The sequence below is a fragment of the Mustela nivalis genome, assembly GCF_964662115.1.
Source record: "Mustela nivalis genome assembly, chromosome: 4".
Classification (NCBI taxonomy): domain Eukaryota; kingdom Metazoa; phylum Chordata; class Mammalia; order Carnivora; family Mustelidae; genus Mustela; species Mustela nivalis.
In genome coordinates this window covers 6954690-6981104 of record NC_139023.1, presented here as the reverse complement: position 1 = coordinate 6981104, position 26415 = coordinate 6954690, and the positions used below count along the sequence as shown (strand labels likewise).

The following is a 26415-nucleotide window of genomic DNA, read 5'->3' as shown; positions in this document are numbered from 1 at the left end:
AATGCATGAAAGGACTTAGTGGCTGCCCCAAAAGACAATTTTAGCCCCAGATCATATTAATAGATGTAGGGTCTAGGTTGTAGGAGGTGATCATTTCCTCTTTGTCATTTTCTAGATCACATCTGCGGCATTACGTGGACCTTCTGAAACCCACCATCAAGAGTGGGAACCTTATAAAAACTAGAGTATATTTGGAAAAGACCCCTGGGATATGGTAAGAAACTGAGCCATGTCATAAAGAGGACGGTGAAGGGCTTGGGAATGTTTGCTTAGAGAAACTGGAGGTTGCGAGGTTATATTTATATATCTTAGGTGTTATCATGGGGTAGACAGGCTAGATTTATTCAATATGACCCCCAAAGAGTTGAGCTAGGACCAAATTTTAGTACCATACAAAGAATAACTTTTCCTCAATCAAAGCTATCCAAGAAAGAACTATGGTGAAAAAATAATGAATACTGTTTTTCTGAAAATAAATAAATTAATTTATATAAAAAATTAAGTGTTTTTACATTTGCAAAGATAAAAAAATAAAATAACTAAATAAATGACAGCAATATAGACTGCATACTTTTAAATATATATGCTCAGTAGTAAACATCGAATGTGATGTGCATCTGAGGCATCCAAGTGGAAATGCTCTGTATGTATTGTACTTACGGGTCTGGGATTTGGAGAAAATCTGGAATAAAGATATAAAATTGAGAATAAAAAAAAAAAAAGAAAGGACTATGGAATGGGCTATCCTGTACAGGGTGAGTTCTCCATTGCTAGAAGGTACTCTGCCGATGTCTGTATGTCGATGGTGTTGTGGAGGAAGGACCCTGGGGGTCTTGTTTAAATGCCAACACTCCACTCTGGAGTGGAGACTGCTCTCTCTGCATTTCTAACAAGCTCCCAGATGATGTCGACTCTGTGGTCTTCAAAATCATTTCTGAGCCTGAGACTCAGGTTTTTATGAAATAGATACATGTCCCTTCCTACAAGAACTCCACTCCCTTTCCCTTCTAGTTGTGGCCCTATGGCGACCATTTGTGAGGAGAGGAACCTCCCCGATGAGGGCAAAGTCCTCTAGGAAGGCCATACAATGATTTTTCCACATGGAGGAACAGAAGGGACTAATACACTGTGGTCATTGTTCTTAATTAGGAGCTATGAAGGTTACTGTTCTCTTTCCTGGAAAACAGACCACATCTTTGCACAGATGGGGCATGAGTAACATCTGTAAACTCTTTCTTGTTCCCCTTTGCTTTGCATATCTGCATAGACAGATGAGGGAGAGACTTGGAACTTTGGCTCCCAAATAAGACAAAAGGAAATTTTAGGGCATTTCCCCCTGGCTTCATCAATTTCTGTCACAATTAAATAGGTCAGGACAGCGTCTCCTTTTGCTGGAAACAAACAGTAACCTCTTCAAGGGCTTGGATAACGGCTGGGGACAGAATCCTGCTGTCACAGCCCCCTCCCATCTCCCCAAGTTTGGCAGACTCCGCAGCCTGTGCGCTCCGCTCCAATATTGCTTTCTTTCTTCCTTTGTTGCAGAGCCTCTGACTTTTAGCTGGGCATAGGACTTCCGAGAAGAAAAACTTTTGATCTTATTTCCTAAATTCCTTTGTTCATTTTCCTGATCCCAATTTAAAATGCCAATAATGGTAGAAAATAACATTTCACTTGGGAATGACATAGTGATACAAACATTTTTAATGAAGCACTGTCATTTTATCCACGATGTAGAAAAGGATACACTGTCGTAAAAGGCGCAACTAGACAAAGCTCTTTGCTCTACAGCTGTGGTATTAAACAAGATAGCTAGAGGAAGAAGACGTTGTCTTTGGCCTTGAAATTCCTGCAGAAGTTTATGACTCATGAATCTCCACGTCTGTCAGGGGTATGAGGGACTGTTTGGTCGGGATGCAAAGGAGAGACTGGTGGAAATGGTGGCATGGGGACTACAGTCGTAGGTCTGCTCATTGGTGGTTTCCTCTGATAAAACAAAAGTCAAGACAAAAATGCATTTATAAGGGCACCGGGGCGGCTCAGTCGGTTAAGCATCTACCTTCGTCTCAGGTCATGATCCCAGGGTCATGGGATTGAACCCCGCATCGAGCTCCCTGCTCAGTGGGAGTCTGCTTCTCCCTCTCCTTCTGCCCCTGCTGCAACTGTCTCTCCCTCTCTATCGAATAAATAAATAAAATCTTTAAAAAAATGCATTTATAAAAACTCAGTATATACATATTACATAGCTGTTACTTATATAACAAAAAATGCCTTACAATTTATATAGGTAAGGAGGGAAGAATTTTCAGCTAACATCATATTTTTTTTTAGTTCCATTAACTTATTATCAACTTTCTCTAATTTTCTATGTGTGTGACAGTTAATCGGTGGAATTTCAACTGCTTTTATCTGATCTTTAAAAAGAAGATCAAGTATTGTCTTTCCAACCTCGTTGTCCCAGCTCATCCTCCCAGGAAGAAAAACTAGACATTTTTTAAAGCATAGTTCTGAAGGTTGCAGAGTTCTAAGTGAGGCTTTAGAGACTCAAGATTGGCAAGAATCCCAAGAAGGCATTTTCCTCTGCTCTTCTCAAGGAAATTGATGATGCCAAAAGTAGAGTAAAAGGCTGAGAAGCTGAGCAGAACTTTTGAAAAACTTACAAGCGGTGGGTGATAAAATTTCAAATTCGGGGGTCACCTGGGTGGCTCAGTGGGTTAAGGCTTCTGCCTCCTGCTCAGGTCATGATCCTGGGGTTCTGGGATCGAGCCCCGCATCAGGCTCTCTGCTCAGCAAGGAGCCTGTTTCCCCCCCTCTCCGCCTGCCTCTCTGCCTACTTGTGATCTCTGTCTGTCAAATAAATAAATAAAATCTTTTTAAAAAATTTCAGTGAATTGCTCTAACATCAGATTAAATACAACTGAAGACAGAATTAATGAACAGAAGATAGACCAGAAGAAAATATTCATACTGAGCCAAACAAAAGGATAGCAAATATAGAAAATAGCAGAAGAGACATAGAGAGTCAGAGTGAAGGTTGGGTGTGTGTCTGAAGTTTAAGAAGCATACAGAGCATAACGCAGATGGAGTCTTCCATCAGATAAAGGCTCATAATTTGGAAAAAAAATGGTTAAAGACTGAATAAGCCCCATGAATCCCAAGGAAGAGAAATACAAACAACTACACATTACAGTAAGACTACTGAAACACAGAAATTTAAAAAAATTTTTAGAGATATTTTAAAAATCAAAGTTATGTGGATTTTAAATGAATGTTTTCAGGGTGCCTGGGTGGCTCAGTGGGTTAAGCCGCTGCCTTCGGCTCAGGTCATGATCTCAGGGTCCTGGGATCGAGTCCCACATCGGGCTCTCTGCTCAGCGGGGAGCCTGCTTCCCTCTCTCTCTCTCTGCCTGCCTCTCTGTCTACTTGTGATTTCTCTCTGTCAAATAAATAAATAAAATCTTAAAAAAAATAAATGAATGTTTTCTTTCTTAATTTCCTTCTCAGATATTTTTAGTAGGAAACAGACAATGGTAGCTTTGAGAACTGTTAGTTAATAACTGCCTTCAACATTTTCAAGAAATCATAACACTTTTCAAACAGATTCATGAATTTTAGTTATCTCCTTAATTAGCAATTCTGTTAACATTTCTGTAACCTTTTTAGTTCCCCAGGAATTATTTAAGGCTTAATTACAAATAAGATACACAGGCACACCTGGGTGGCTCAGAGGGTTAAGCCTCTGCCTTCGGCTCAGGTCATGATCCCGGGGTCCTGGGATCGAGCCCCGCATCGGGCTCTCTGCTCAGCAGGGAGCCTGCTTCCTCCTCTCTCTCCCTGCCTGGCTCTCTGCCTACTTGTGATCTCTGTCTGTCAAATAAATACATGAAATCTTTTAAAAAATAAGATATATATGGGAAATCAGCCAGTGTTGTGATGACAAAACCTTCAAAATACATTTCACACTTCCTTGTCTTTCCCTTTCTTTTCGAGAACCTTCACTCTTCCTTCAAGTCTTGAGAATGCTAGAAATGTCACAAATGGAAACTTACGCAGGTGATCCAGCATTTCGATAATCTCTGAAGGAGCTGTGAGAGAATAAAAGGTGACATGGCATTTAATTGTTCAGAAATTTTGTTTCAGTTCAAATATATTTTTGAATGTTCTGAAAAAAAAGTGGGACATTTCTAAGAAGAACTTGCACAATTGCTTTAAGGTCTATGAATAGTAAAGAGGCTTGTTGTAACCACATAGAGGGGAGGCCAGGAGGTAGCTGAGATGAGTAACAGTACAAATTTCTCCAGATAGTAACTCAAGTTGAAAAACAACCAGCGGTCTAGAAACATAGTGATTTATCTGCCTTTGTATTCAGACTACAAAAGGAAAGGGAAGTGGAAAGCCCAAGTGGGGAGCAGAGAGCTATGTGCTTTGGCAATTCTCTCTAAGCAAAACCCCAGCTTTTAAAGATACTCCAAGCATCTCAGGAAGCAAGCAGTATACCAAGAGGCCATGATCTATAGAACAAAACCTATGCTGAAGACAATTAGTGAAAGTTAGTGTAAATTTGTCTCTGAGCTTGCTTGGCAAAAAACGTCAAAATTTGTCAGTTGAGATAAAATCCTTTAAAAGGAATGAACCTGGAGGAGGAGCCAAGATGGCAGAGGATTAGCAGGCTGACATCAGGTAGTAAACCAGCTAGATAGCTTATCAATCCGTTGCGAACACCTACAAATCCAACAGGAGATTGAAGACAAGAGCAGCAACAATTCTAGAAACAGAACATCGACCACTTTCTGAAAGGTAGGACCGGCGGAGAAGTGAATCCAAAGTGACAGGAAGATAGACCACGGGGGGGAGGGGCCGGCTCCCAGCAAGCGGCGAAGCAGCAGAGCACAAAATCAGGACTTTTAAAAGTCTGCTCTGGGGGCGCCTGGGTGGCTCAGTGGGTTAAAGCCTCTGCCTTCAGCTCAGGTCATGATATCAGGGTCCTGGGATTGAGCCCCACATCGGGCTCTCTGCTCAGCCAGGAGCCTGCTTCCTCCTCTCTCTCTGCCTACTTGTGATCTCTGTCTGTCAAATAAATAAATAAAATCTTAAAAAAAAAAAAAAAGTCTGCTCTGTAAGGACCTTTTAGCCAGAGTGACTCCATCTTGGGTAAATAGCCATTTTGTTGTTTGTGCAGAAAACTTAAATTTACTCTCCTCCCCCAGAGAAACTTACTAAGAAGCAAGTACAGGAAACCAGTAAAATGTAGTCGGCTAGTTCCTGATAACAGAGTCCAGAATACAAGGACGAGTCAGACCGGATAGAAACATGTAATCAGTTCGAAGTACTGTTTGTAACAGTGAGAAGGTCTTGCCCAAACCTAAATGACTGCATGTTGGGAAGGACGACGACCTTATTGTTCACACTGAATATGTTTACTGACTAAGCCTTCCCAGAAAGTACTGTTTGTAACTGTCCTAGTGTGGAGTCATCTTGAATAACATGTCACCAGAGGGGATGAAACTAGCCAGTCAACAAGAGACACACAAACCTGGTGGGTTGAGTTACCAAGACACAGGCTGCAGTTTCACCCAATAAAAGGTAGTCTGTAAGCTGGGGAGGGGTCGCCCTCTTCGGCGGCCCTGGCCAGTCAGTCTGACTTCTCATGCTTGGCATAGAATAGAGCTTTGCATAATCTTTGCAAAATCTCTCCACTTTCTTTTTCTTTATTCTTCTAACCAACTTACTTTATAAACTCCTTTTTTAGAAATTAAAACAATTTTGTTTTCATCTGTATAGGCATATTCCATCCCTTCATTGTGTTTACCTTTATATATGTTTTTCCTTCTTTAAGATTTTGGGAGCTAGTTTCTTCTAAGAGACCAAGATACTCCCAAAATTAAGTGGGTGACCCTGTTCTAGTCACCAGTCTAATATATATATATATTTTTTCTTTTTTATACTTTTTAAATTTGTTTTCTTTTTTAAAAAATTTTTTCTCCTGAACTTCTTTTTGTCCCCTTTCTCCCCCCCCCCCCCATGATTTGGGGTCTCTTCTGATTTGGTTAAAGAACATTTTCCTGAGGTCTTTGCCACCCTTTTAGTATTTTATTTGCTCCTTAATATATTCTTATCTGGACAAAATGACAATACGGAAAAACTCACCACAAAAAAAAGAACAACAGGCAATACTGAAGGCTAGGGACCTAATCAATACGGACAAGGGTAATATGTCAGATCTAGAGTTCAGAATGACAATTCTCAAGGTTCTAGCTGGGCTTGAAAAAGGCATGGAAGATATTAGAGAAACCCTCTCTGGGGAGATAAAAGCCCTTTCTGGAGAAATAAAAGAACTAAAATCTAACCAATTTGAAATAAAAAAAGCTATTAAATATGAGGTGCAATAAAAAATGGAGGCTCTTACTGCTAGGACAAATGAGGCAGAAGAAAGAATTAGTGATATAGAAGACCAAATGGTAGAGAATAAAGAAGCTGAGCAAAAGAGAGACAAAAAAAATACTGGACCACGAAGGGAGAATTCGAGAGATAAGTGATACCATAAGACGAAACAACATTAGACTAATTGGGATTCCAGAAGAAGAAAGAGAGAGGGGAGCAGAAGGAATATTGGAGAGAATTATTGGAGAGAATTTCCCTAATATGGCAAAGGGAACAAGCATCAAAATCCAGGAGGTGCAGAGAACCCCCTCAAAATCAATAAGAATAGGTCCATACCCCATCACCTAAGAGTAAAATTTACAAGTCTTAGTGACAAAAAGAAAATCCTGAAAGCAGCCCTGGAAAAAAGTCTGTAACATAGAATGGTACAAATATTAGATTGGCAGCAGACTTATCTACAGAGACCTGGCAGGCCAGAAAGAACTGGCATGATATATTCAGAGCACTAAATGAGAAAAACATGCAGCCAAGAATACTATATCCAGCTAGGCTATCATTGAGAATAGAAGGAGAGATAAAAAGCTTCCAGAACAAACAAAAACTGAAAGAATTTGCAAACACCAAACCAGTTCTACAGGAAATATTGAAAGGGGTCCTCTAAGCAAAGAGAGAGCCTAAAAGTAGTAGATCAGAAAGGAACAGACAATATATAGTAACAGTCACCTTATAGGCAATGCAATGGCACTAAACTCATATCTCTCAATAGTACCCTGAATTGGGCTAAATGCCCCAATCAAAAGGCACAGGGTATCAGAATGGATAAAAAAAAATAAAACCCATCAATATGCTGCCTACAAGAAAATCATTTTAGACCCAAAGACAGAGGGGATGGAAAACAATTTACCATGCTAATGGACATCAGAAGAAAGCAGGAGTAGCAATCCTTATATCAGATCAATTAGATTTTAAGCCAAAGACTATAATAAGAGATGAGGAAGGACACTATATCATACTCAAAGGGTCTGTCCAACAAGAAGATCTAACAATTTTAAATATCTATGCCCCTAACATGGGAGCAGCCAACTATATAAACCAATTAATAACAAAATCAAAGAAACACATCAACAGTAATACAATAATAGTAGGGGACTTTAACACTCCCCTCACTGAAATGGACAGATCATCCAAGCAAAAGATCAACAAGGAAATAAAGGCCTTAAATGACATACTGGTCCAGATGGATATCACAGATATATTCAGAACATTTCATCCCAAAGCAACAGAATACACATTCTTCTCTAGTGCACATGGAACATTCTCCAGGATAGATCACATCCTGGGTCATAAATCAGGTCTCAACAGGTATCAAAAGATTGGGATCATTCACTGCATATTTTTGGACCACAATGCTCTGAAGCTAGAACTCAATCACAAGAGGAAATTTGGAAAGAGCCCAAATACATGGAGACTAAACAGCATACTTCTAAAGAATGAATGGGTCAATCAAGAAATTAAAGAAGAATTGAAAAAATTCATGGAAACAAATAATAATGAAAATACAACAGTTCAAAATCTGTGGGACACAATAAAGGCAGTCCTGAGAGGAAAATATATAGCAATACAAGCCTTTCTCAAGAAACAAGAAAGGTCTCAAATACACAACCTAATCCCACACCTAAAGGAGCTAGAGAAAGAACAACAAAGAAAGCCTATACCCAGCAGACAAGAAATAATGAAGATCAGAGCAGAAATCAATAAAAGAGAAACCAAAAAAAACCAATAGAACAAATCAACGAAACTAGGAGCTGGTTCTTTGAAAGAATTAATAATATTGATAAACCCCTGGCCAGACTTATCAAAAAGAAAAGAGAAAGGACCCAAATAAATAAAACCATGAATGAAAGAGGAGAGATCACAACCAACACCAAAGAAACACAAACAATTATAAGAACATACTATGAGCAACTCTATGCCAACAAATTTGACAATCTGGAAGAAATGGATGCATTCCTAGAGACATATAAACTACCACAACTGAACCAGGAAGAAAGAGAAAACCTGATCAGACCTATAACCAGTAAGGATTGAAACAGTCATCAAAAATCTCCAAACAAAAACTCAGGGCCAGACGGCTTCCTAGGAGAATTCTACCAAACATTTAAAGAAGAATTAATACCTATTCTCCTGAAACTGTTCCAAAAAACAGAAATGGAAGGAAAACTTCCAAAATCATTTTATGAGGCCAGCACCACCTTGATCCCAAAACCAGACAAAGATCCCATCAAAAAAGAGAATTACAGACCAATATCCTTGACGAACACTGATGCGAAAATTCTCACCAAAATACTAGCCAATAGTATCCAACAGTACATTAAAAGAATTATTCACCACGACCAACTGGGATTTATTCCAGGGCTGCAAGGTTGGTTCAACATCCACAAATCAATCAATGTAATACAATACATTAATAAAAGAAAGAACAAGAACCATATGATACTCTCAATAGATGCTGAAAAAGCATTTGACAAAGTACAGCATCCCTTCCTGATCAAAACTCTTCAAAGTGTAGGGATAGAGGGCACATACCTCAATATTATCAAATCCATCTATGAAAAACCCACTGCAAATATCATTCAATGGAGAAAAACTGAGAGCTTTTCCACTAAGGTCGGGAACACAGCGGGGATGTCCATTATCACCACTGCTATTCAACATAGTACTAGAAGTCCTATCCTCAGCAATCAGACAACAAAAAGAAATTAAAAGCATCCAAATCAGCAAAGAAGAAGTCAAACTATCACTCTTTGCAGATGATATGATACCATATGTGGAAAACCCAAAAGGCTCCACTTCAAAACTGCTAGAACTTTTACAGGAATTCAGTAAAGTGTCAGGATATAAAAATCAATGCACAGAAATCAGTTGCATTTCTATATACCAACAGCAAAACAGAAGAAAGAGAAATTAAGGAGTCAATCCCATTTACAGTTGCACCCAAGACCGTAAGATACCTTGGAATAAACCTAACCAAAGAGGCAAAGAATCTATACTCAGAAAACTATAAAGTACTCAGGAATGAAATTGAGGAAGACACAAGGAAATGGAAAAATGTTCCATGCTTCTGCATTGGAAGAATAAATATTGTGAAAATGTCAATGCTACCTAAAGCAATCTACACATTTAATGCAATCCCTATCAAAATCCCATCCATTTTTTCCAAAGAAATGGAACAAATAATCCTAAAATTTATATGGAACCAGAAAAGACCTCGAATAGCCAAAGGAATATTGAAAAAGAAAGCCAAAGTTGGTGGCATCACAATTATGGACTTTAAAGCTGGCACTGAAACAGACACATAGACCAATGGAATAGAGAGCCCAGAAATAGACCCTCAACTCTATGGTCAACTAATCTTCAACAAAGCAGGAAAGAATGTCCAATGGAAAAAAGACAGTCTCTTCAACAAATGGTGTTGGGAAAATTGGACAGCCACATGTAGAAAAATAAAATCGGATCATTTCCTTACACCACACATGAAAATAGACTCAAAATGGATGAAGACTCAAAATGGATGACCTCAATGCGAGAAAGGAATCCATCAAAATTCTTGAGAAGAACACAGGCAGCAACTTCTTTGACCTCAGCCATAGCAACTTCTTCCTGGGAACATCGCCAAAGGCAATGGAAGCAAGGGCAAAAATGAACTATTGGGACTTCATCAATATCAAAAGCTTTTGCACAGCAAAGGAAACAGTTAACAAAACCAAAGACAACTGACGGAATGGGAGAAGATATTTGCAAATGACATATCAGATAAAGGGCTGGTGTCCAAAATCTATAAAGAACTTAGCAAACTCAACACCTAAAGAACAAATAATCCATCAAGAAATGGGCAGAGGACATGAACAGACATTTCTGCAAAGAAGACATCCAGATGGCCAACAGACACATGAAAAAGTGCTCCACATCACTCGGCATCAGAGAAATACAAATCAAAACCACAATGAGATATCACCTCACACCAGTCAAAATGACTAAAATTAACAAGTCAGGAAATGACAGATGCTGGCGAGGATGTGGAGAAAGGGGAACCCTCCTACACTGTTGGTGGGAATGCAAGCTGGTGCAACCACTCTGGAAAACAGCATGGAAGTTCCTCAAAAAGTTGAAAATAGAGCTACCCTATGACCTAGCAATTGCACTACGGGTATTTATCCTAAATATACAAACATAGTGATCCAAAGGGGCACGTGCACCTGAATGTTTACAGCAGCAATGTCCACAATAGCCAAACTACAGAAAGAACCTAGATATCCATCGACAGATGAATGGATAAAGAAGATGTGGTGTATATATACAATGGAATACTATGCAGCTATCAAAAGAAATGAGATCTTGCCATTTGTGACGATGTTGATGGAACTAGAGGGTATTATGCTTAGCAAAATAAGTCAATCGGAGAAAGACAATTATGATATGATCTCCCTGATATGAGGAAGTGGAGATGCAATGTGGGGGACTTGGGGAGTAGGAGAAGAATCAATGAAACAAGATGGGATTGGGAGGGAGACAAAATATAAGTGACTCTTAATCTCACAAAACAAACTGAGGGTTTCTGGGGTGAGGGGGTTACGGAGAGGGGGGGTGGGGTTATGGACATTGGGGAGGGTATGTGCTATGGTGAGTGCTGTGAAGTGTGTAAACCTGGCGATTCACAGACCTGTACCCGTGGGGCTAATAATACATTATATGTTTATTAAAAATTTCAGAAATTAAAAAAAAAAGGAATGAACCCCTGTAAAATTTATGAGGAATTACAAGTATTACAATGATGTATGCAAATCAGTTTACTGGGGAAGCAGTGATAGTGTTTATAGGATCATTCTTGATGAAACCTCTGAAAAGTAGAGATAGAATATTATGTTGCAAAACAAAATGTTCTGGTAATTTCTGGGCTCTAATTAATGGATTCCTATTAAAATCAGATTATGCTAAACTTGAAAAAGTTTCATGACTTATGTTATCCCTTAATTTGCCAAAGAATTTAAACAAAACGTATACTGAGGGGGGTGTTGTTCCCCTGGACCAGAGCTGACCCAGGCCCACGGGAGATGACCCCAGTTGGCAAGGTCTGCCTCCAGGCGGCCCACTCCTAGCTAAGCCAAGCAGGCTCTTTCCTGTGCTCTCCGCCTAAGGTTTTCAGTGTTTACCTTAGATGAAAATCTTATAAGTTCCTCAAAATGTTACTTCTTCAAAATGTCCAATATTTTCACCCTATATTATATCTTTCTGGAGACAGCAAACATTTTTAATCTATATTAAAATAAAAAGCAATTACCTTCAAGCATAATAAAGGATGATAGGGCCTTGCAGAATGATGTTCTCGTATCTGTGAAAATTGAGAGGCAGAGTTGGAGACTGAAGACATAGTTACGATACAAGGAGCAACACGTCAGGCAGTTTGGACCCTGAGTTCCTTGGAGGCTCTCAGTCTTGTGATTGCACAATCCCGGCACCTGGCGTGGTCACCTGCTCTCCTGGACGGTCAGGAAAATTTTGTTTCCAGAATGAGTGAATGGACCTTGCACGTGTTCGCGTCATGAGACATTTTTAGTACCAGGAATATTGTCTTAGAGAACTCTCTCAGCCTGCTCCCTTCTTTGTTTGCAGTAATAGGAGCTGTAGGGTTGCTTAACCGGCTCCCGATGGCGTCTTTCTATTGGGGTCTCTCTGGAGCAACCACTGCTGAACCTGCCCCCACAGCCTCTCCCTCGGGCGCTGCTTCCCAGCCTTGCCAACCCCATAGCATAATTGTCCAAGACATTTATCATAATCCTCATGCCTGCTTCATGCCCCGGCCAATGAAGTCAGATGGTGGTGGTGGGCGGGGGGGCACGTATAAGGATTTTTTAAAGATTCCCGAGGAATTCCAAAGTGCAGCCAAGACTGAGAATCACTGTCCCCTTCCTCCTTCGGGGTCAGGAGAGCCTGCCCACGGTGTTTGACTCAAGTCTCTCGCTTTTCTAACAGGATCTTTTAAAATGGGTTGAAAGACCTGATTTCAGCTCCAGAGAGACTTGAAATGGAAATTATAGTTTTGACTCCAAGGATAGCTTTTTTGGGGGGTGGCCGGTGGAGTATAGCTAAAAGTTTGGAATGCCTAAACCAAGGCTGATTGGCAGAAGAGACATTAAAAAGTTACTTACTGGTGTGCAGTGAGCTGTGACCAAAAGGAAAGTGATCAGAATCGCCACCTTCATCGTTCAGCTCTTATCTACAAGTAAAACAAGAGTATTATTTCTTAACTTAGAAAATAGGAAGCCCTTTCCTGCTCAGGTTGCATGACCACAGATCAGGCTTGTTACTAAGGAGCTTGGCTACAGATCATTCAGTTGGAAAACAAAGGATGTGTAAATGAGAGATCCTGGAGAATATTAAGCAGTTGGAATATAGATCATGATTTAAATATCCTAAGAATGACATGTACCCTAATTTAAGGTCTACATCATACACCCCCCCCCCCAGACACACACGCATGCGAGTACAGTATAAAACATTTAATGCCTGGTAGGAATATTTTCCTCGTAATTTAAAAATAACATTGTTCTATTCTATTAACTGCTTATAAAAATACAGTTTGGGGGGACGCCTAGCAAGTTAAGTATCTGCCTTTGGCTCAGGACGGGGGTGAAGCCCCACATCGGGCTCCCCACTCAGCAGGGAGTCTGCGTCTCCCTCCCTCTGCCTCTCCCTCTGGCTCGTGCTCGCTCACTCTCTCTCTCTCAGATAAATAAACAAAAACTTTTTAAAAATGTATTTTGAAATGTTTATCATTCCATTTGATTCTTACAATGAATCTGATAGGTAGATGTCATTAGTATAGTATCAATTCAGAAGTGGGTATTTGCCCTGTCTACACCCCTGTATTATAATGTAGATATTTTACTTGATGCATTAGTAAATTTCCATCAATACAAGGTTTTTCTGTTTTCAACTGTATCATGGCAGCTTTCGTTTCAATCATTTTCATTTTCTATGAAAGCAAGAAAATTTTTGAAGTGTTTATAATATGCCTTTAAAAAATATACAAAATGTCTCTTTGTATTGTTTTGAGGGAAGAGAAGAGAGATCAGGCTTTTTTTTTTTTAAGATTTTATGTATTTATTTGACAGAGAGAAATCACAAGTAGATGGAGAGGCAGGCAGAGAGAGAGAGGGAAGCAGGCTCCCTGCTGAGCAGAGAGCCCGATGCGGGACTCGATCCCAGGACCCTGAGATCATGACCTGAGCCGAAGGCAGCGGCTTAACCCACTGAGCCACCCAGGCACCGCGAGATCAGGCTTTTTGAAGATAAACGTAGTTGCTATATTTCTCATTAAGCAGAATACTCTAATTTTCCTCAAGAATATATAAACTGATTTATTTCTGTGAGTAAGAAATGTCATTCTTAGTAAGTGTTTATTACAAAAATTCTACCATTTGAAATACTTTTCACAAAGAAGGCTATAAATGTAATCTTAAAACAAATCAAGACAGAAAATAAGAACATATACCAACCAGTCTTAGATCTGCAAAATACCAGAAGAGAATACACACTCAGCAAAACTGCCAACAGCTGATTAAAAATCCATCTTCAAACATTAAACATTTGAAATGGGGAGAGCCTTCAAGAAGATGATATGAAGACCTGAGTTTATGTAAATACTATTGCCTGCTAGGAAGGCTTACATCCTTCATGGTCACCTCATTCTCCTTATATACATTGCTAAAAATATTGAGGAGGGAAAGAAAAATGTGAATTTGAAAAATAACCTTAAAAATTTCACTTATGTAGAATTTTTGTCGCTGTTATTTTTCTATAATTTGTTTTCAGTCACTATTTTAAAGTCCTACTATATCTCAGAACAAACATCAAAATAACATATTTAAAGTATGTATACATGTGACTATATGGGACAAGATTTACAGAATCCAATAAAAACATATGCCATGACTAAAAAAGTAAATTAAAATGTTATGGTCAATAAATTAAATACAGTTCTTTAATTCTCAACCTCTCCAGTCATCCATATCTTTTATAAGAAAATATAATTGATAATTAAAATGGTATTACCTTAAAAAAAATAAAATAAAATGGTATTACCTTGTACACCAGGAAAAATGAAATGTCCGATATCACTATGCTTACCCTGAAGCCTCGTTTTTCACACGATCTGGGTAATCAAAAGATATTTATATATACAGATACTAATGACGTATAATATTAGCACATTAAAGACATGAGTTCTGATGATTTTCATTTACATAGGGCTGGGATTTCCCTTGTAAGCCCAAGTCTCCTTCTTTGTGGGGCTGAGACCCTTGTCTGCGCTCACAGTACATTTTTGTGGTTATTCTTGAGGCATGAATAATTCTTTCAGGAGACTCTCGGGTTTTGTTAATGAACAATGAGGAAGAATAATTGCAACAACTAGCAAAGTACCATGATGTATTAGTCTGGTTAGGAGATAGACCTTGAGGATTTCTACTTAATAGATTTAAAATAAACCCATTGAAGTTTGCATGAATCATGCATTTACAGAAGATGTCTTGTTCTGCCATCTCATTCAGTGGGGAGGTAGAGACATCCGACCTGGGTAGATGGAGGGATCACTAGCCTGAGAGTCAGGCCCCTGGTGTCCAGTCCACGTTCAGCCCCTATGTTGTCTCTACCCGCTCAACATCAGTTCAGTTCCTACAAAGAAAATCAGATTTTCTTTATCTCAGAGTCCAGGGCTAGCTAACTCAATTCCAGAAGAAGAAGAAAATTCTTCCCTCCTTCAACAAAAATCCATTCATCTCCTGCTGTAGTACGTCTGACAGGATAAAAATCTATTTCTTTTCAGAGAAGTTCTATACTTTCCACATCTGTAGGTTTTCCTTCCGTGTTCCAGACAGAACAATTCAGTGTCTGTGGCGTTTTTACCAAAGTCTGGGCTATTCAGTCTGAAGTAACATCCGCGGGACACCAAGAGCTCAGCGAAAGCATTCCTCTGCCAAGCCTTATGTACTTCCTTGTGTGATTCTGGTCTCAGGATCCTCTGAGCCAATCTCCCTCCTCCCCATTTATAAGATAAACTTCCTATTACAACTCACACAGCTATAAAAAAGCATGGAGATTACTTCTATAGAGTACCATGAAGTAATCATCAAAATATAATCTTAAGTAAAAAAAAAAAAGATGGGGAAAAGTACATAGAGTGCTTTTTTCTAGTTTTATTGAGATGTAATTGAAATTATAACATTGAATAAGTTTGAGGTGTACCTCTGTAATAACTTGACTTTCATATATTGTGAAATAATTACACAATAAGTTGAGTTAGTATCCATCATCTCATATAGATACAAAAGTTCCTTGTGTTGAGAACTCCTAGGATCCATTCTCTTAACAACTTTCGAACATAGCACACAATGGTGTTCACTATAGTCATCATGCTCTACATTACATCCCAGTACTAATTTCTCTTGTGGCTGGGAGTTTGTACCTTTTGACCACCTTAATCCAATTCCTCCACCTCCCAATATTTTATTATGGAAAATTTGAAACATAGAGCCGAGTTGGAAAAAATACAGTGGACATCCACATACACACACCTACTGGATTCTATTGTTAATGATGAACTCTATTTGCCTTATCACATGTCTATATGTCAAATTATATTTCTGTCAGTGTATTTGATGCTCATTTTAAGAACTGTGTAACATATATTTTCCTTATCCGTTTATGGAAAATTTTATCTGTCACATGTTGCAGTGGTCTTTGCATGCGTCTTTTGATTTTTTTATGGAACCTCATTGCTTCTAAGCCAGTGTGCCAAGAACCATGTTCCAGTAGAACATCGTATAGTTAGGGGGCATTTGAGCAAACAGTGTCCCTTAGCTGATTAGAAGACACCAAGACTTATATAGTTAAGTGGGAAGACAGGTTTGGCACAAGAGAAGATGTCTGGGGCCAACCCTTAGCAGTATGCAAACAGACTAAAGCAGGGACTGAGAATGGGGTTTCTAACTAATTTTCTGGGACAACTCAATCATGAAAAGATTTTCTACCCACTCAGAAAAGCGGGCATGATATATCAGTGTAATTTAGAATGATCTTGGATGATTGAAGTTTTGTTCTGCCACCACTTGGGAAATCCAGTGGGAGGTACAGAACATTTGCGTCACTGATGTGTTTCTGGTGGTTTTAGACGAGTGTTATAAGCCACTGGGTGCTAACTTGCCAAGGCTGGCACAAAGGTAGGTTTTCCTGAGCTTAGTAGGTATGACTAAGTCAGGAAGCCACTTCATAAAAAACTTAATAGAATAAGAAGGAGGAGGAGGAAGCATTGGAGAACTAGGAGGGGGAGGTGAAGCTGTTTTAGATTGCTAATCTATGTTCTCAAAATGAAAAGATAAGGGCACACTTAATTTTTCAACAAAATTTATTTCATCTCATAAAACCAACATAGGCCCCTCAGAAAATTTGGACTATATAGAAAAGCACACCACTTCAGCAATTTCATTCCTCTGTATATTCAAGAGAATTAAAAATTATGTATCTACATAAAAACTGGTAAACAGATGTTCGTAGCAGCATTATTCATGATAACCAAAAAGTGGAAAAAACCTAAACGCCCATCAACTGATGAACAGGTAAAGAATTTGTGGTATAGCCACAATATGAAATATTATTTGGCAATAAAAAGGAATGGCACAATACAGTCAAAGAGCTCAAAGAAAAAAGTTCCAACCAAGAATACTCTACCCAGCAAAGTTCAGAATTGAAGGAGAGATCGAGAGGTTTCCAGACAAACAAAAGCTAAAGGAGTTCATCACCACTAAACTAGCCTTGCAAGAACCATTTATTCCAAAGTGAGAAGAATTTGCTGGGTAGTACTGAGGGGACCACATTAGGGTAGAGGTCATTCTAATGCTGATATTCTAAGAATGATATTGGATCACAAGATCTCTCTTTTCTCTCCAATTCCAAGGTGAATGATGCCAAACTACTACATTTTCTGCCCTTTGATTCCAGCTCTCTAATTGGTTCATCTCTATCTTTATAAGAAATCTTCCCCCCTCACCAGCTTATGTGAATGAACAAGAGTTAGTTCTTTTCAACCAAAAGATCCCAGGTAAAAAGGATATTTTTTAAAAATTTGAATATTCAACTTAAATTCTTAAATATATGGACTACTGATAAATTTTCTGACAGAAACTATAGGGACTATTGTATTATATTAACTAATCCCCGACTGAATTCTATCTGAAGAGACATTTATTGATTAGTAAGGGCTCAGAACTAAATTGTTCTCTACGTAAAATGGGGAAAGTGAATCAGAGATAAGACGTATTTGTGAGAGAATAAATTAAAATCACCTGATGGTCTTGCTCTCCACTGAGATGGAGGGTGGAGGCAGGAGTGACAATGCATTTGGGGCCAGAACCATGAGAATCTCAGCAAAAGGAGATCGAGGCTGGGACAGAGAGCTGTGGCGTGGAGAGAGTCTGACTCCAGCAGTGGTTCCCAAGTGACAGTCCTCAGACTAATCTGGGGAGTTTTAACCACCTGTGGGAGTGGGGGGCAGAATTATGGCCCTCCGCAAAGACGTCCAGACCTGAATCCCTTGAACCTGTGAACGTGTTACTTTATGTTGCAAGGGGGAGTTTGCAGGCATGATTAAGTTAAGGACCTTAGATGTCGAGCTTACCCTGCTTTACCGAGATGGGCTCAAGGTAATCACGAAGGCCTTCAAACACGGAGGAGCACAGGAGGGAGGTCAAAGGGATCAGAGCAAAGTGGAATGGGGAGAGCTCGTCCTGCCCTTGCTGGCTGCAGGGGGAGGGGCCGTGAGCCAAGGAATGAGGGCGGCCTCGAGAACTGGAAAAGACAGGGAGACGAGCTCTCCCCCAGAGCCTCCAGAAAGGAAGGAAGCCAGGCCGAGACCTTGACCTTCACTCAGCGATACTCAGATGGGATTTCTGGCCTATGGAACCGGAAGACAATTATTTGTGTTGCTGGAAGCCACCGAGTGTGGTAATTTGCTACAGCGGCAAGAGGAAGTAAGCGCGCTGTCTCCAACTTCCGAGGCCCCATCCTTGGTGATTCTGATTCAGCACATTTTACAAAGCTGATTATTTGTCCAGGTTTGGAGGATCCTGCTTCTAAGCTTTAAATATGGCTTTAAATCAATGTAGGAGCTGGTGCCTGGGTGGCTCAGTCGGTTAAGTGTCTGCTTTGGCCCAGGTCATGATCCCAGGATCCCGGGACCGAGCCCACCGTTGAGGTCCCTGCACAGCAGGGAGTCCGTTTCTGCCCCTCTCTCTGCCCCTCCCCCCTGCTCTTCTCTCTCTCTCTCTCTCAAAGTGAAAAAATTAAAAAAAATTTTTTTTAAATCCACTCAGGAGAATAGATTTAGGGAATGTAAGCTGTGTGGTTTTACCTTTTGTCTTTGGGGATGTCATTTTTCTAAAGCATGTCCAAACAGTCTTCCTGATGGAGGAGAGTGTGAGTGCGGAAAAGGCTACAGAAAATCCAGAATTCAAGTCTTAGGCAAATTCATTTATCGTGTTACAGAGTTCTGTTATATTGGCCAAATACTTCATTGTACAGTTAATTCCCAACTGATCTCTCAGGAAAAGAGACTTAAGTTTTGAAATCTCTTTTATAGTTAAAATGCTTTTTATTTCAAAATTCAATGTGTCAGCCAGTATTTGGTAACCACTTCCTTGAGGGAGGCTCACGGGGCTCTCCTGCCCTCCAGGGCCTTCCCTTAAGCGGCAGGTCAGCAATCCAGGGATCACCGGGTGGCAGGCGGCTCTTGATTCGAACTCTTACCTGGGAGCAAATCATCCCCTCTCTGGGGGCAAACACACCTGCAACATCACTGCCATGGTTCAAACTGCTGCTTAGCTCAGACACAAGGGCTCCTGTTTTGTCATTAAAAAACCTTGGTGAAGGCACCTGGGTAGCTCAGTGGGTTAAAGCCTCTGCCCTCAGCTCAGGTCATGATCCCAGGGTCCTGGGATCGAGCTCCGCATCGGGCTCTCTGCTCAGCACGAAGCCTGCTTCCTCCTCTCTCTCTCTGCCTGCCTCTCTGCGTCCTTGCGATCTCTCTCTGTCAAATAAATAAATAAAATCCTTAAAAAAAGAACAAAAACCTTGGCATCTCATGTTTTGATGATCACAGTTCCAGCCTCTTTGTCTTCGACTACCATTTTTGCACTGAGCAAGGTAAAAATAAGACAAAGCAGAAACTCTGAGGGAGAGGTTTTCAACATGACCACACATTAGACTGGCTTTTTAAAATAATTGATGATGCCCAGTTTCCAGACATTCTGGTTCAGTTGATCTGGGATGGGGCTCAGGCCTCATATTTGTAAAAAACAATTGCCTTCCCAGATGATTTTAAAGTGAAGAGCCTCTGTTCTAAGAGACTTGAATCCGGAAGTGCCTATCCTGCCTCTTTTCTTTTAAGATTTGAAACCCCTGAGAATTCCTACTGCTGCTGGTTGCTATGGTACCTATTATGGGCAGGGGTGTGGGCAGCGGCAGGCACTTTGGCCTCCACAATAGTTCGGTTCCTTCTAGTACTGGGAGAGCAGACAGGACAACTTACTCTTGAGTCGATTGAGGATTGCCCAGGGATCACGTACTTGTTCCCAAGTGGCTTGGGAAATGGTTATATTACTGCAGGTTACTCTGAGGAAAGATGTACAATAATGACAGCCCAAATCTAAATTTGCATGAATGTCTGGTACAGAAAACAGCTGTTAGCCAATGCACTAATTAGGGCCCTATTTGTAGCTCTCTGGAGAAGACACTCCAGCCAGCTTAAGTAGGATACGCTTGGAGAACTGATGTTTTGGGGGCGTCATAAATTGTGCGGCTCACACAGGGTAGTGGGGAGATCCCAGCTCTGTTTTCACTTGCAGATTCGTAGCAGTGACAAACAGACAGAATGGTTAGTTGTCTAGACAACCAGACAAGTTGTCTAGACAACTAGACAAGAATTTCAGCAAATGCTGTCATGCCCCACGCTCAAGAGATATGACACAGCACTTTTCCATGTGTCCTATCAGTAAAAGCGTAGATACAAAGAAAATGTTTGAGATGCTTCCTACGGGACTGGGAAGAAGGCAAGTACCCAAGCCAAGTTCGTCCGTCCGTCCCTCCTTCCTTCCTTTCTAGATTTTTATTTATTTATTAGAGAGAGCGCACAAGCAGGGGGAGCAGCAGGCAGAAAGAGAAGCAGGCTCCCTGCTGAGCAAGTTGCCTGATGCGGGACTCGATCCCAGGACCCTGCAATCATGACCTGAGCAGAAGGCAGAGGCTTAACAGGCTGAGCCACCCAGGCAGCCCAATTTGGGCCACAGGGCCCATCTGTAGTCTGAAGCACACACATAAATGGTGAAGAAAAGCCCTAAATTGATGTAGGAAGCATTTTTGTGGGAGACTTGGCTTAAAAAATGCAGCAAAACAGCAAAAACTGGAGAGTCCCCCAAGATCCTGTTTGCCCATATAAAGAAGCAGCCCTGATTTTATATTAAGCCGTACTACCAAGATCAAGGTGTTGTCTGCAGGTGAGGAAGAATTACATTTGCTCTAGCTACTGTTGCATGTGCTGTTACTGTGGGGGTCACAGAGACTAGAGATATAGAAATGCCTTATGTGAACCATAAAGCGCGGCGTGAATGGGATGGTAGGCCTTCATTATTTAGAGGAACTTGCTGCCCAAAGGGTGGTCTTCAAACCAGATCGTCAGCCTGGGAGCTTACTAGAAATGTTACTGAATGTGTGGTTTTGTTACTTTTTAAAGTTTTTAATATATTGTAAATGTACATAAAGTTTGCCGTCTTACCCATTTTTAAATGTACAGTTCAGGGGCACGAAGTACATTCACATTGTGGTGCAACCTCACACCCCACTCCAGAATTTTTCCATCTTCCCAAACTAGAACTCTGTGCCCCGAATATGCTTCTAACAAGGTCTCCAGGTGATTCAATATGCACAAAGAAGTACAAGAAACAATGGCCTAGGGGACTTCCGGCAGTAGATCCTCTGAAAAACTTAATTATAGTTTATTATTCAGTGGACATTGTGCTAAGCATTCATTACGTCACCTAATTGCATTCAAGTTTTATCTTCTTTAATCTTCCAGCAACTTATTAAGTGGGTACTATCACGAACCCTACTCTACAGATAGGAAAATACTTGAGCGTTTTACTCAAGGCCGCACCGCAGGTAAGGTCAGAGCTGGGATTTCACTTAGCATCTGTGATTTTACAAGGTGAGCTTTTTTCCCCTTCGGCTTCCTCTGTGCCCAGGAAGATCCCTCTAGGTGCTTGCATTTGAACCTGTGTGTTGAGGGAGAAAGGTGCCTGGATGTGTAAAGAGAAGTCCAGTGAGACGCCACTGCAAGTCGATCTTTACTTCCATGGTTTTCTACAACTCCTACCTCTACTACAGAGATTGGAGAGTCGGGAGCTCTGCTCTCCCAACATTATTTTATCTTGTCTCTCGGAAGTTTTACTTTCTTAACCAAGATTTTCTTTCCTTTCTTAGGCATTTCCACTGATCCTGCTTCTCTCCTTCCAGAGCCTTCTGAACAAACAGGAAGATGGAACAGGAAGTTGCTGCCGGGGAATTCTGTGCTGGGTCGAATGGTGCGGCCAGGTTCACTGCTGTCCTACCTCCAGTCCCGTGGTTTCAGTGTTTAGCATGACTCAGGGGTGCAAACTCGGAAAGGTCTGACCCGGCATGTGACTCAGGAATTCTGACCCATCTCTCTTGCTCATGCCTGAAACTGGGAAGTTTACAAAACCCAAAAGCTTCTATAATCAGAGAAGAAAAATTCCCTATCAGGAAGAAAAGCCCAACATGAGATTCCATGGGAAATATCCAGAATTGTCTTACTCTTGTGTCAAATGAGGAGGTCAGATTGGCCAGAGGACAGCACGGCTCTAGAGCTGGACAAAGCCTGTCCTTCCAGGAAGTGAACACCTAGAGGACCCCTCCGTTCATTAAAAGTCTGAGAACCACATAAACCAAGACCCTATCTTTGCAATGACAGCTCATTGCCCTTCCTTGATCAAAGATCAAGCAAAGTGTTCTTAACCTGGATGCACAGTGGAATCAATCACCTGTGAAACTTAAAAAATTTAAAAATCCCTATGCCAGGACCCATACTGAGATTCCGGTTCAATTGTTCTGGGGTGATGCCCAGCCATTGGGATCCTTAGTGCACATCCAGGGTTGAGAAACACTGAATTAGACAAAGCAGAGCTAACAACCTGTCATCTTTGTATTTGTGGTGCCTAACACAGCCTCTGGCATCCCATAAACATTTATGGAACATGTGTGTGAATAAATGAGCTAGGGTTATCACATAAACGACTATTAGTACCTGGGTAGTACTTTACTATGGGTTTCACTTCTTTTTTTTTTTTTTTAACTTTATTTTTTCAGTGTTCCAAGATTCATAGTTTATGCACCACATCCAGTGCTCTATGCCATACGTGCCCTCCTTAATACCCACCACCAGGCTCACCCATCCCCCCACCCCCCTCCCCTCCAAAACCCTCATTTGTCTCAGAGTCCACAGTCTCTCATGGTTCCTCTCCCCCTCCAATTTCCCCCAACTCCCTTCTCCTCTCCATCTCCCAATGATCTCTGTGTTCAGAACACTCTTTCATATGCTTCTCTCATTTCCTCCCCTGGAAAATACTGTTGTACGATGCCCATCTTACAGATGAGGAAACTGAGGCTGAATGAGATGTGGTGATTCCCCTCCCCCCACTCCCACAAAATGAATCAACTGTGTTTATTCAACTCCTGTCCACTCAGAAGCTCCATGACTCTGATGGTTCTCCTCTAGTTCCAGCTGTGCCTTAGAGATCTCCTTTGGTTGTTTGCTTTGGCCAGTGTGGAACCTGCTCCCTCTACCTGAACACGGATGTCTAATTTCAAATTCATTACAGAAAAATTCAAACAAAGAACGTAAAGAGGACAGTATAATTAACTTTCATGTAATCATCAACCAGTCTCAATAATGATCAACTCAGGGCCAGTGTGACTTCATCTATAATCTCATCCACTGCTTCCTATTTGGGAACAAATCCCAGTAAATATTTCAGTATGTTTCTCTAAAGACTTGAAAGCAAAGTAATCTCAAAATCATGATCATACCTAAAAATGAATAATATTCCCTTCACATCATCACACACCTGGTCAGTAGTCACACATCTCTGATTTTTTTTTTTTTTTTTTTTTTACAGTGTCTTTGATCAGGGATCCAAGTGGATCGGATCAGTACAAGTACACTGCAACTGCTTGATATGAACCTTGATCCCCTTTTAATCTGAGGGCCGCCCTTTCCTCTCGTTTTGTTTTGTCTCTCCATAATTTATTTTTGAAGAAACCAGGTCGTTTGTCCGGGACGGTCCCCATCCTGGATTTTGCTGGACGACACACTCCTGCTGTCCTTTGGCACCCTCCTCTGGGCCTCGTAGCTCCTGTAATTTAGTAAGTGCCGGAAATTTGGTCAGATTCTGGTCAGATTCCACCTGGATTTTCTGCCTCTCCCCAAACTCCTTGCTGGGCGCCGGAAGGTCTTGCCCGAAGGCAGCCATTTTGGAGACAAGGCCATAGGTCAGGGAGGCCCACACGCACGGAGATTACGGCCGACGTGAGAAGGAGCTGCGGGCAGTGCCGGGCGAGCGAGCATCCCTTTCCGGGCTCCGGCCCAGCCTCCCCGAGGTCCAGGCTTCACCAGTCCGCTTCCCTGTCTCCCCCTCCCGACGCAGCCACCGGCGCCGGGAGCTCGACGGGTCGCTTCCCGGAAGTCCGCCTTCCCTGACACCGGATCTGGCGCGGTTTCCGGCGGAAGGACCAGGAGCCACAGCACGTTCTGGCCTCGGCGGTGGAGACTCAGGGCGTTTGCTCAGAGCGACACCTGGTGGCGTGAAAAGCACGCTTTACTGAGGCGCGGAGGCCCCTTTTTAGTTTTTAGACGTGTATTTTTATTGTATTTTTTTCAATTCCGAAACTGTCCCAGGAGGATTAGAAAACCTCAGAGGACACTGAGTAATAGCAGCCTTGGCGGTAAGAGTGCTCGCAGGATGTCGCTCACGATGTTCCTGGGCCACTGCACCGGGGAGGTCCCCGGACCACCGCTGGAGCGGGACAGGGAACGTGACTGCAGAGCATTCTCTTCAGTGCTGGGGCGCTGTGCACAGGTGGCCAATGAGATTGCAAGACCCAGAGAAAACTGCACAGTCATGCTAGGTTACACACGGGTGGCCAATTGGATTTCAATTTACCCTAGTAGATATATGCGTGCCCCACTGATTGGGTGTCTCCACTTGGCCTGACCCGCCCTTGTATCTGGGCTTTGCAAGTAAATTCCTCTGGTAGGGGTGGGGTCAATCTCAGTTCACTGCATAAAGGCAAAATGACTCCCTCAGGCTAAGCAGGCCCTTACACTGCCTGTGTCCCTGTCCTCATGATACCACCAGGTCATCACCTAAGTAAAAATCTTTGTGTAGCTGTTTTTTAATCTTTGTGGGTTTTTTAATTTTTTTAAGGAATTTTTGTTGCCCTGACTAGGTTGACTTCACTGTGATCCTTTTCCTTTTTTTTTCTGACCATGAGTCTTCCAGAGATATTGCATGCTGAATTTGTAAGCTGGTGGTGGATTCCAGTTCAGAAACAAGGATATTTTTGGCCTTTATTAATGTTCACTAACTCAGATGATATTTATGGAGGGCTTAGTTAGTGCCTGGCGAGTTGCCAGTGACATCCGGCGAATAGGACATGACACCTGCCCTGTGCTTCTAAGGAGGTAGTGGAGGCTGGACAGAAGCCAGTCACTGCTGCGACGGTGTGATTCCAGCTCCACCGGAAGGAACCCAAGGTGAGCAACTGAGGAGGGGATGGGTCACTGGAAGGCTTCACAGAGGAGAAGGCATTTGAGCGGGGTCTTGAAGAATGAGGCTGGGCCAAAGGGGACATGGGCCATTTAGGATCCAGGAAACACTGTGAGGTTGAGTATAATTGCGGGATCATACGGAGATCCAAGTGGCTAGAAAGGTTTGGGGAAGCTGCTCAGTTTTGAGACTACAGAGGTGGATGCAGACTAGATCATAGAGTTCAGACTTCTTCTGCAAGGCCAGTGTTTCCCAAACTCTGTGGATGCTTTATTTTATTTTTTTAGGGGACAGTGTGAATGCAGTCCCCCATTACCACAAATTATGCTGCGTTTCCTCCATTTGGGGAAATTGCAGGAGTCAGCACATCCATTGTGCAATGGATAAGTCTCGCCCTGGGAAAACCACCTTTGTGATCATGGTGTTTCCCCTACCAGGTAAGTATGGATACTTTTTAAACATTATTTATTTATTTATTTGAGAGAGAGAAACAGAGATAGAACATGAGCAAGGAGAGGCATAGGGAGAGGGAGAAGCAGATTCCCCCCTGAGCAGGGAGCCTCCTGCGGGACTTAATCCCAAGAACCTGGGATCATGACCTGAGCCAAAGGCAGATGCTTAGCCAACTGAGCCATCCAGGTGTCCTAGTATGAACACTTTTTTTTTTTTTTAAGGGTTTTATTTATTTGACACAGAGAAAGAGAGAGCACAGCAGGGAGAGGAGAGGGAGAAGCAGACTCCCCCCTGAACAGGGAGCCTGATGCAGGGTTCAGTCCCAGGACCCTGGGATCATGACCTGAACCGAAGGCAGATGCTTAACCGACTGAGCCACTCAGGTGCCCCCCCCCGCCCAAGTTTGAACACTTTTTTAAAAGAAAACATAACCACAATACTGTAATTGAAGAACCAATATCATTTCCCATATATAAGATACCAGAAATATAAATTTAATGAAAAAGAAAGAAAAAAAAAACCCAAGTGAGTACACTTGAACTATTTAAAATTAAGATAAAAAGAAATATATTAATGGCTCTAATGTGTTTGCAAAAAGAAATGCATGCCTAAAATTATCTTCTTTTGGGGAGAAAAA

At 41.5% G+C, this 26415-nt stretch overlaps 1 protein-coding gene across 2 annotated transcripts; it reads right to left on the bottom strand.

The window, feature by feature from the left end:
• Positions 1-1683: 1683 nt before the first annotated feature.
• Positions 1684-24256, bottom strand: LOC309862788 (endotoxic shock protective protein U9-ORF-like). 2 transcript variants are annotated; one of them, XM_082727040.1, is made up of 5 exons: positions 23621-24256; positions 12585-12647; positions 11717-11767; positions 4047-4082; positions 1684-1983 (listed from the first exon to the last, which is right to left on the bottom strand). In XM_082727040.1, the coding sequence occupies exons 2-5, from the start codon at positions 12636-12638 to the stop codon at positions 1864-1866; spliced, it is 261 nt and encodes an 86-aa protein (XP_082583166.1). In that variant the 5' UTR covers positions 12639-12647; positions 23621-24256; the 3' UTR covers positions 1684-1863. The 2 variants fall into 2 exon arrangements, with proteins under 2 accessions (XP_082583166.1, XP_082583165.1); XM_082727039.1 differs by lacking the exon at positions 23621-24256 and adding an exon at positions 14521-14585 and having other exon boundaries at positions 12585-12652.
• Positions 24257-26415: the final 2159 nt, after the last annotated feature.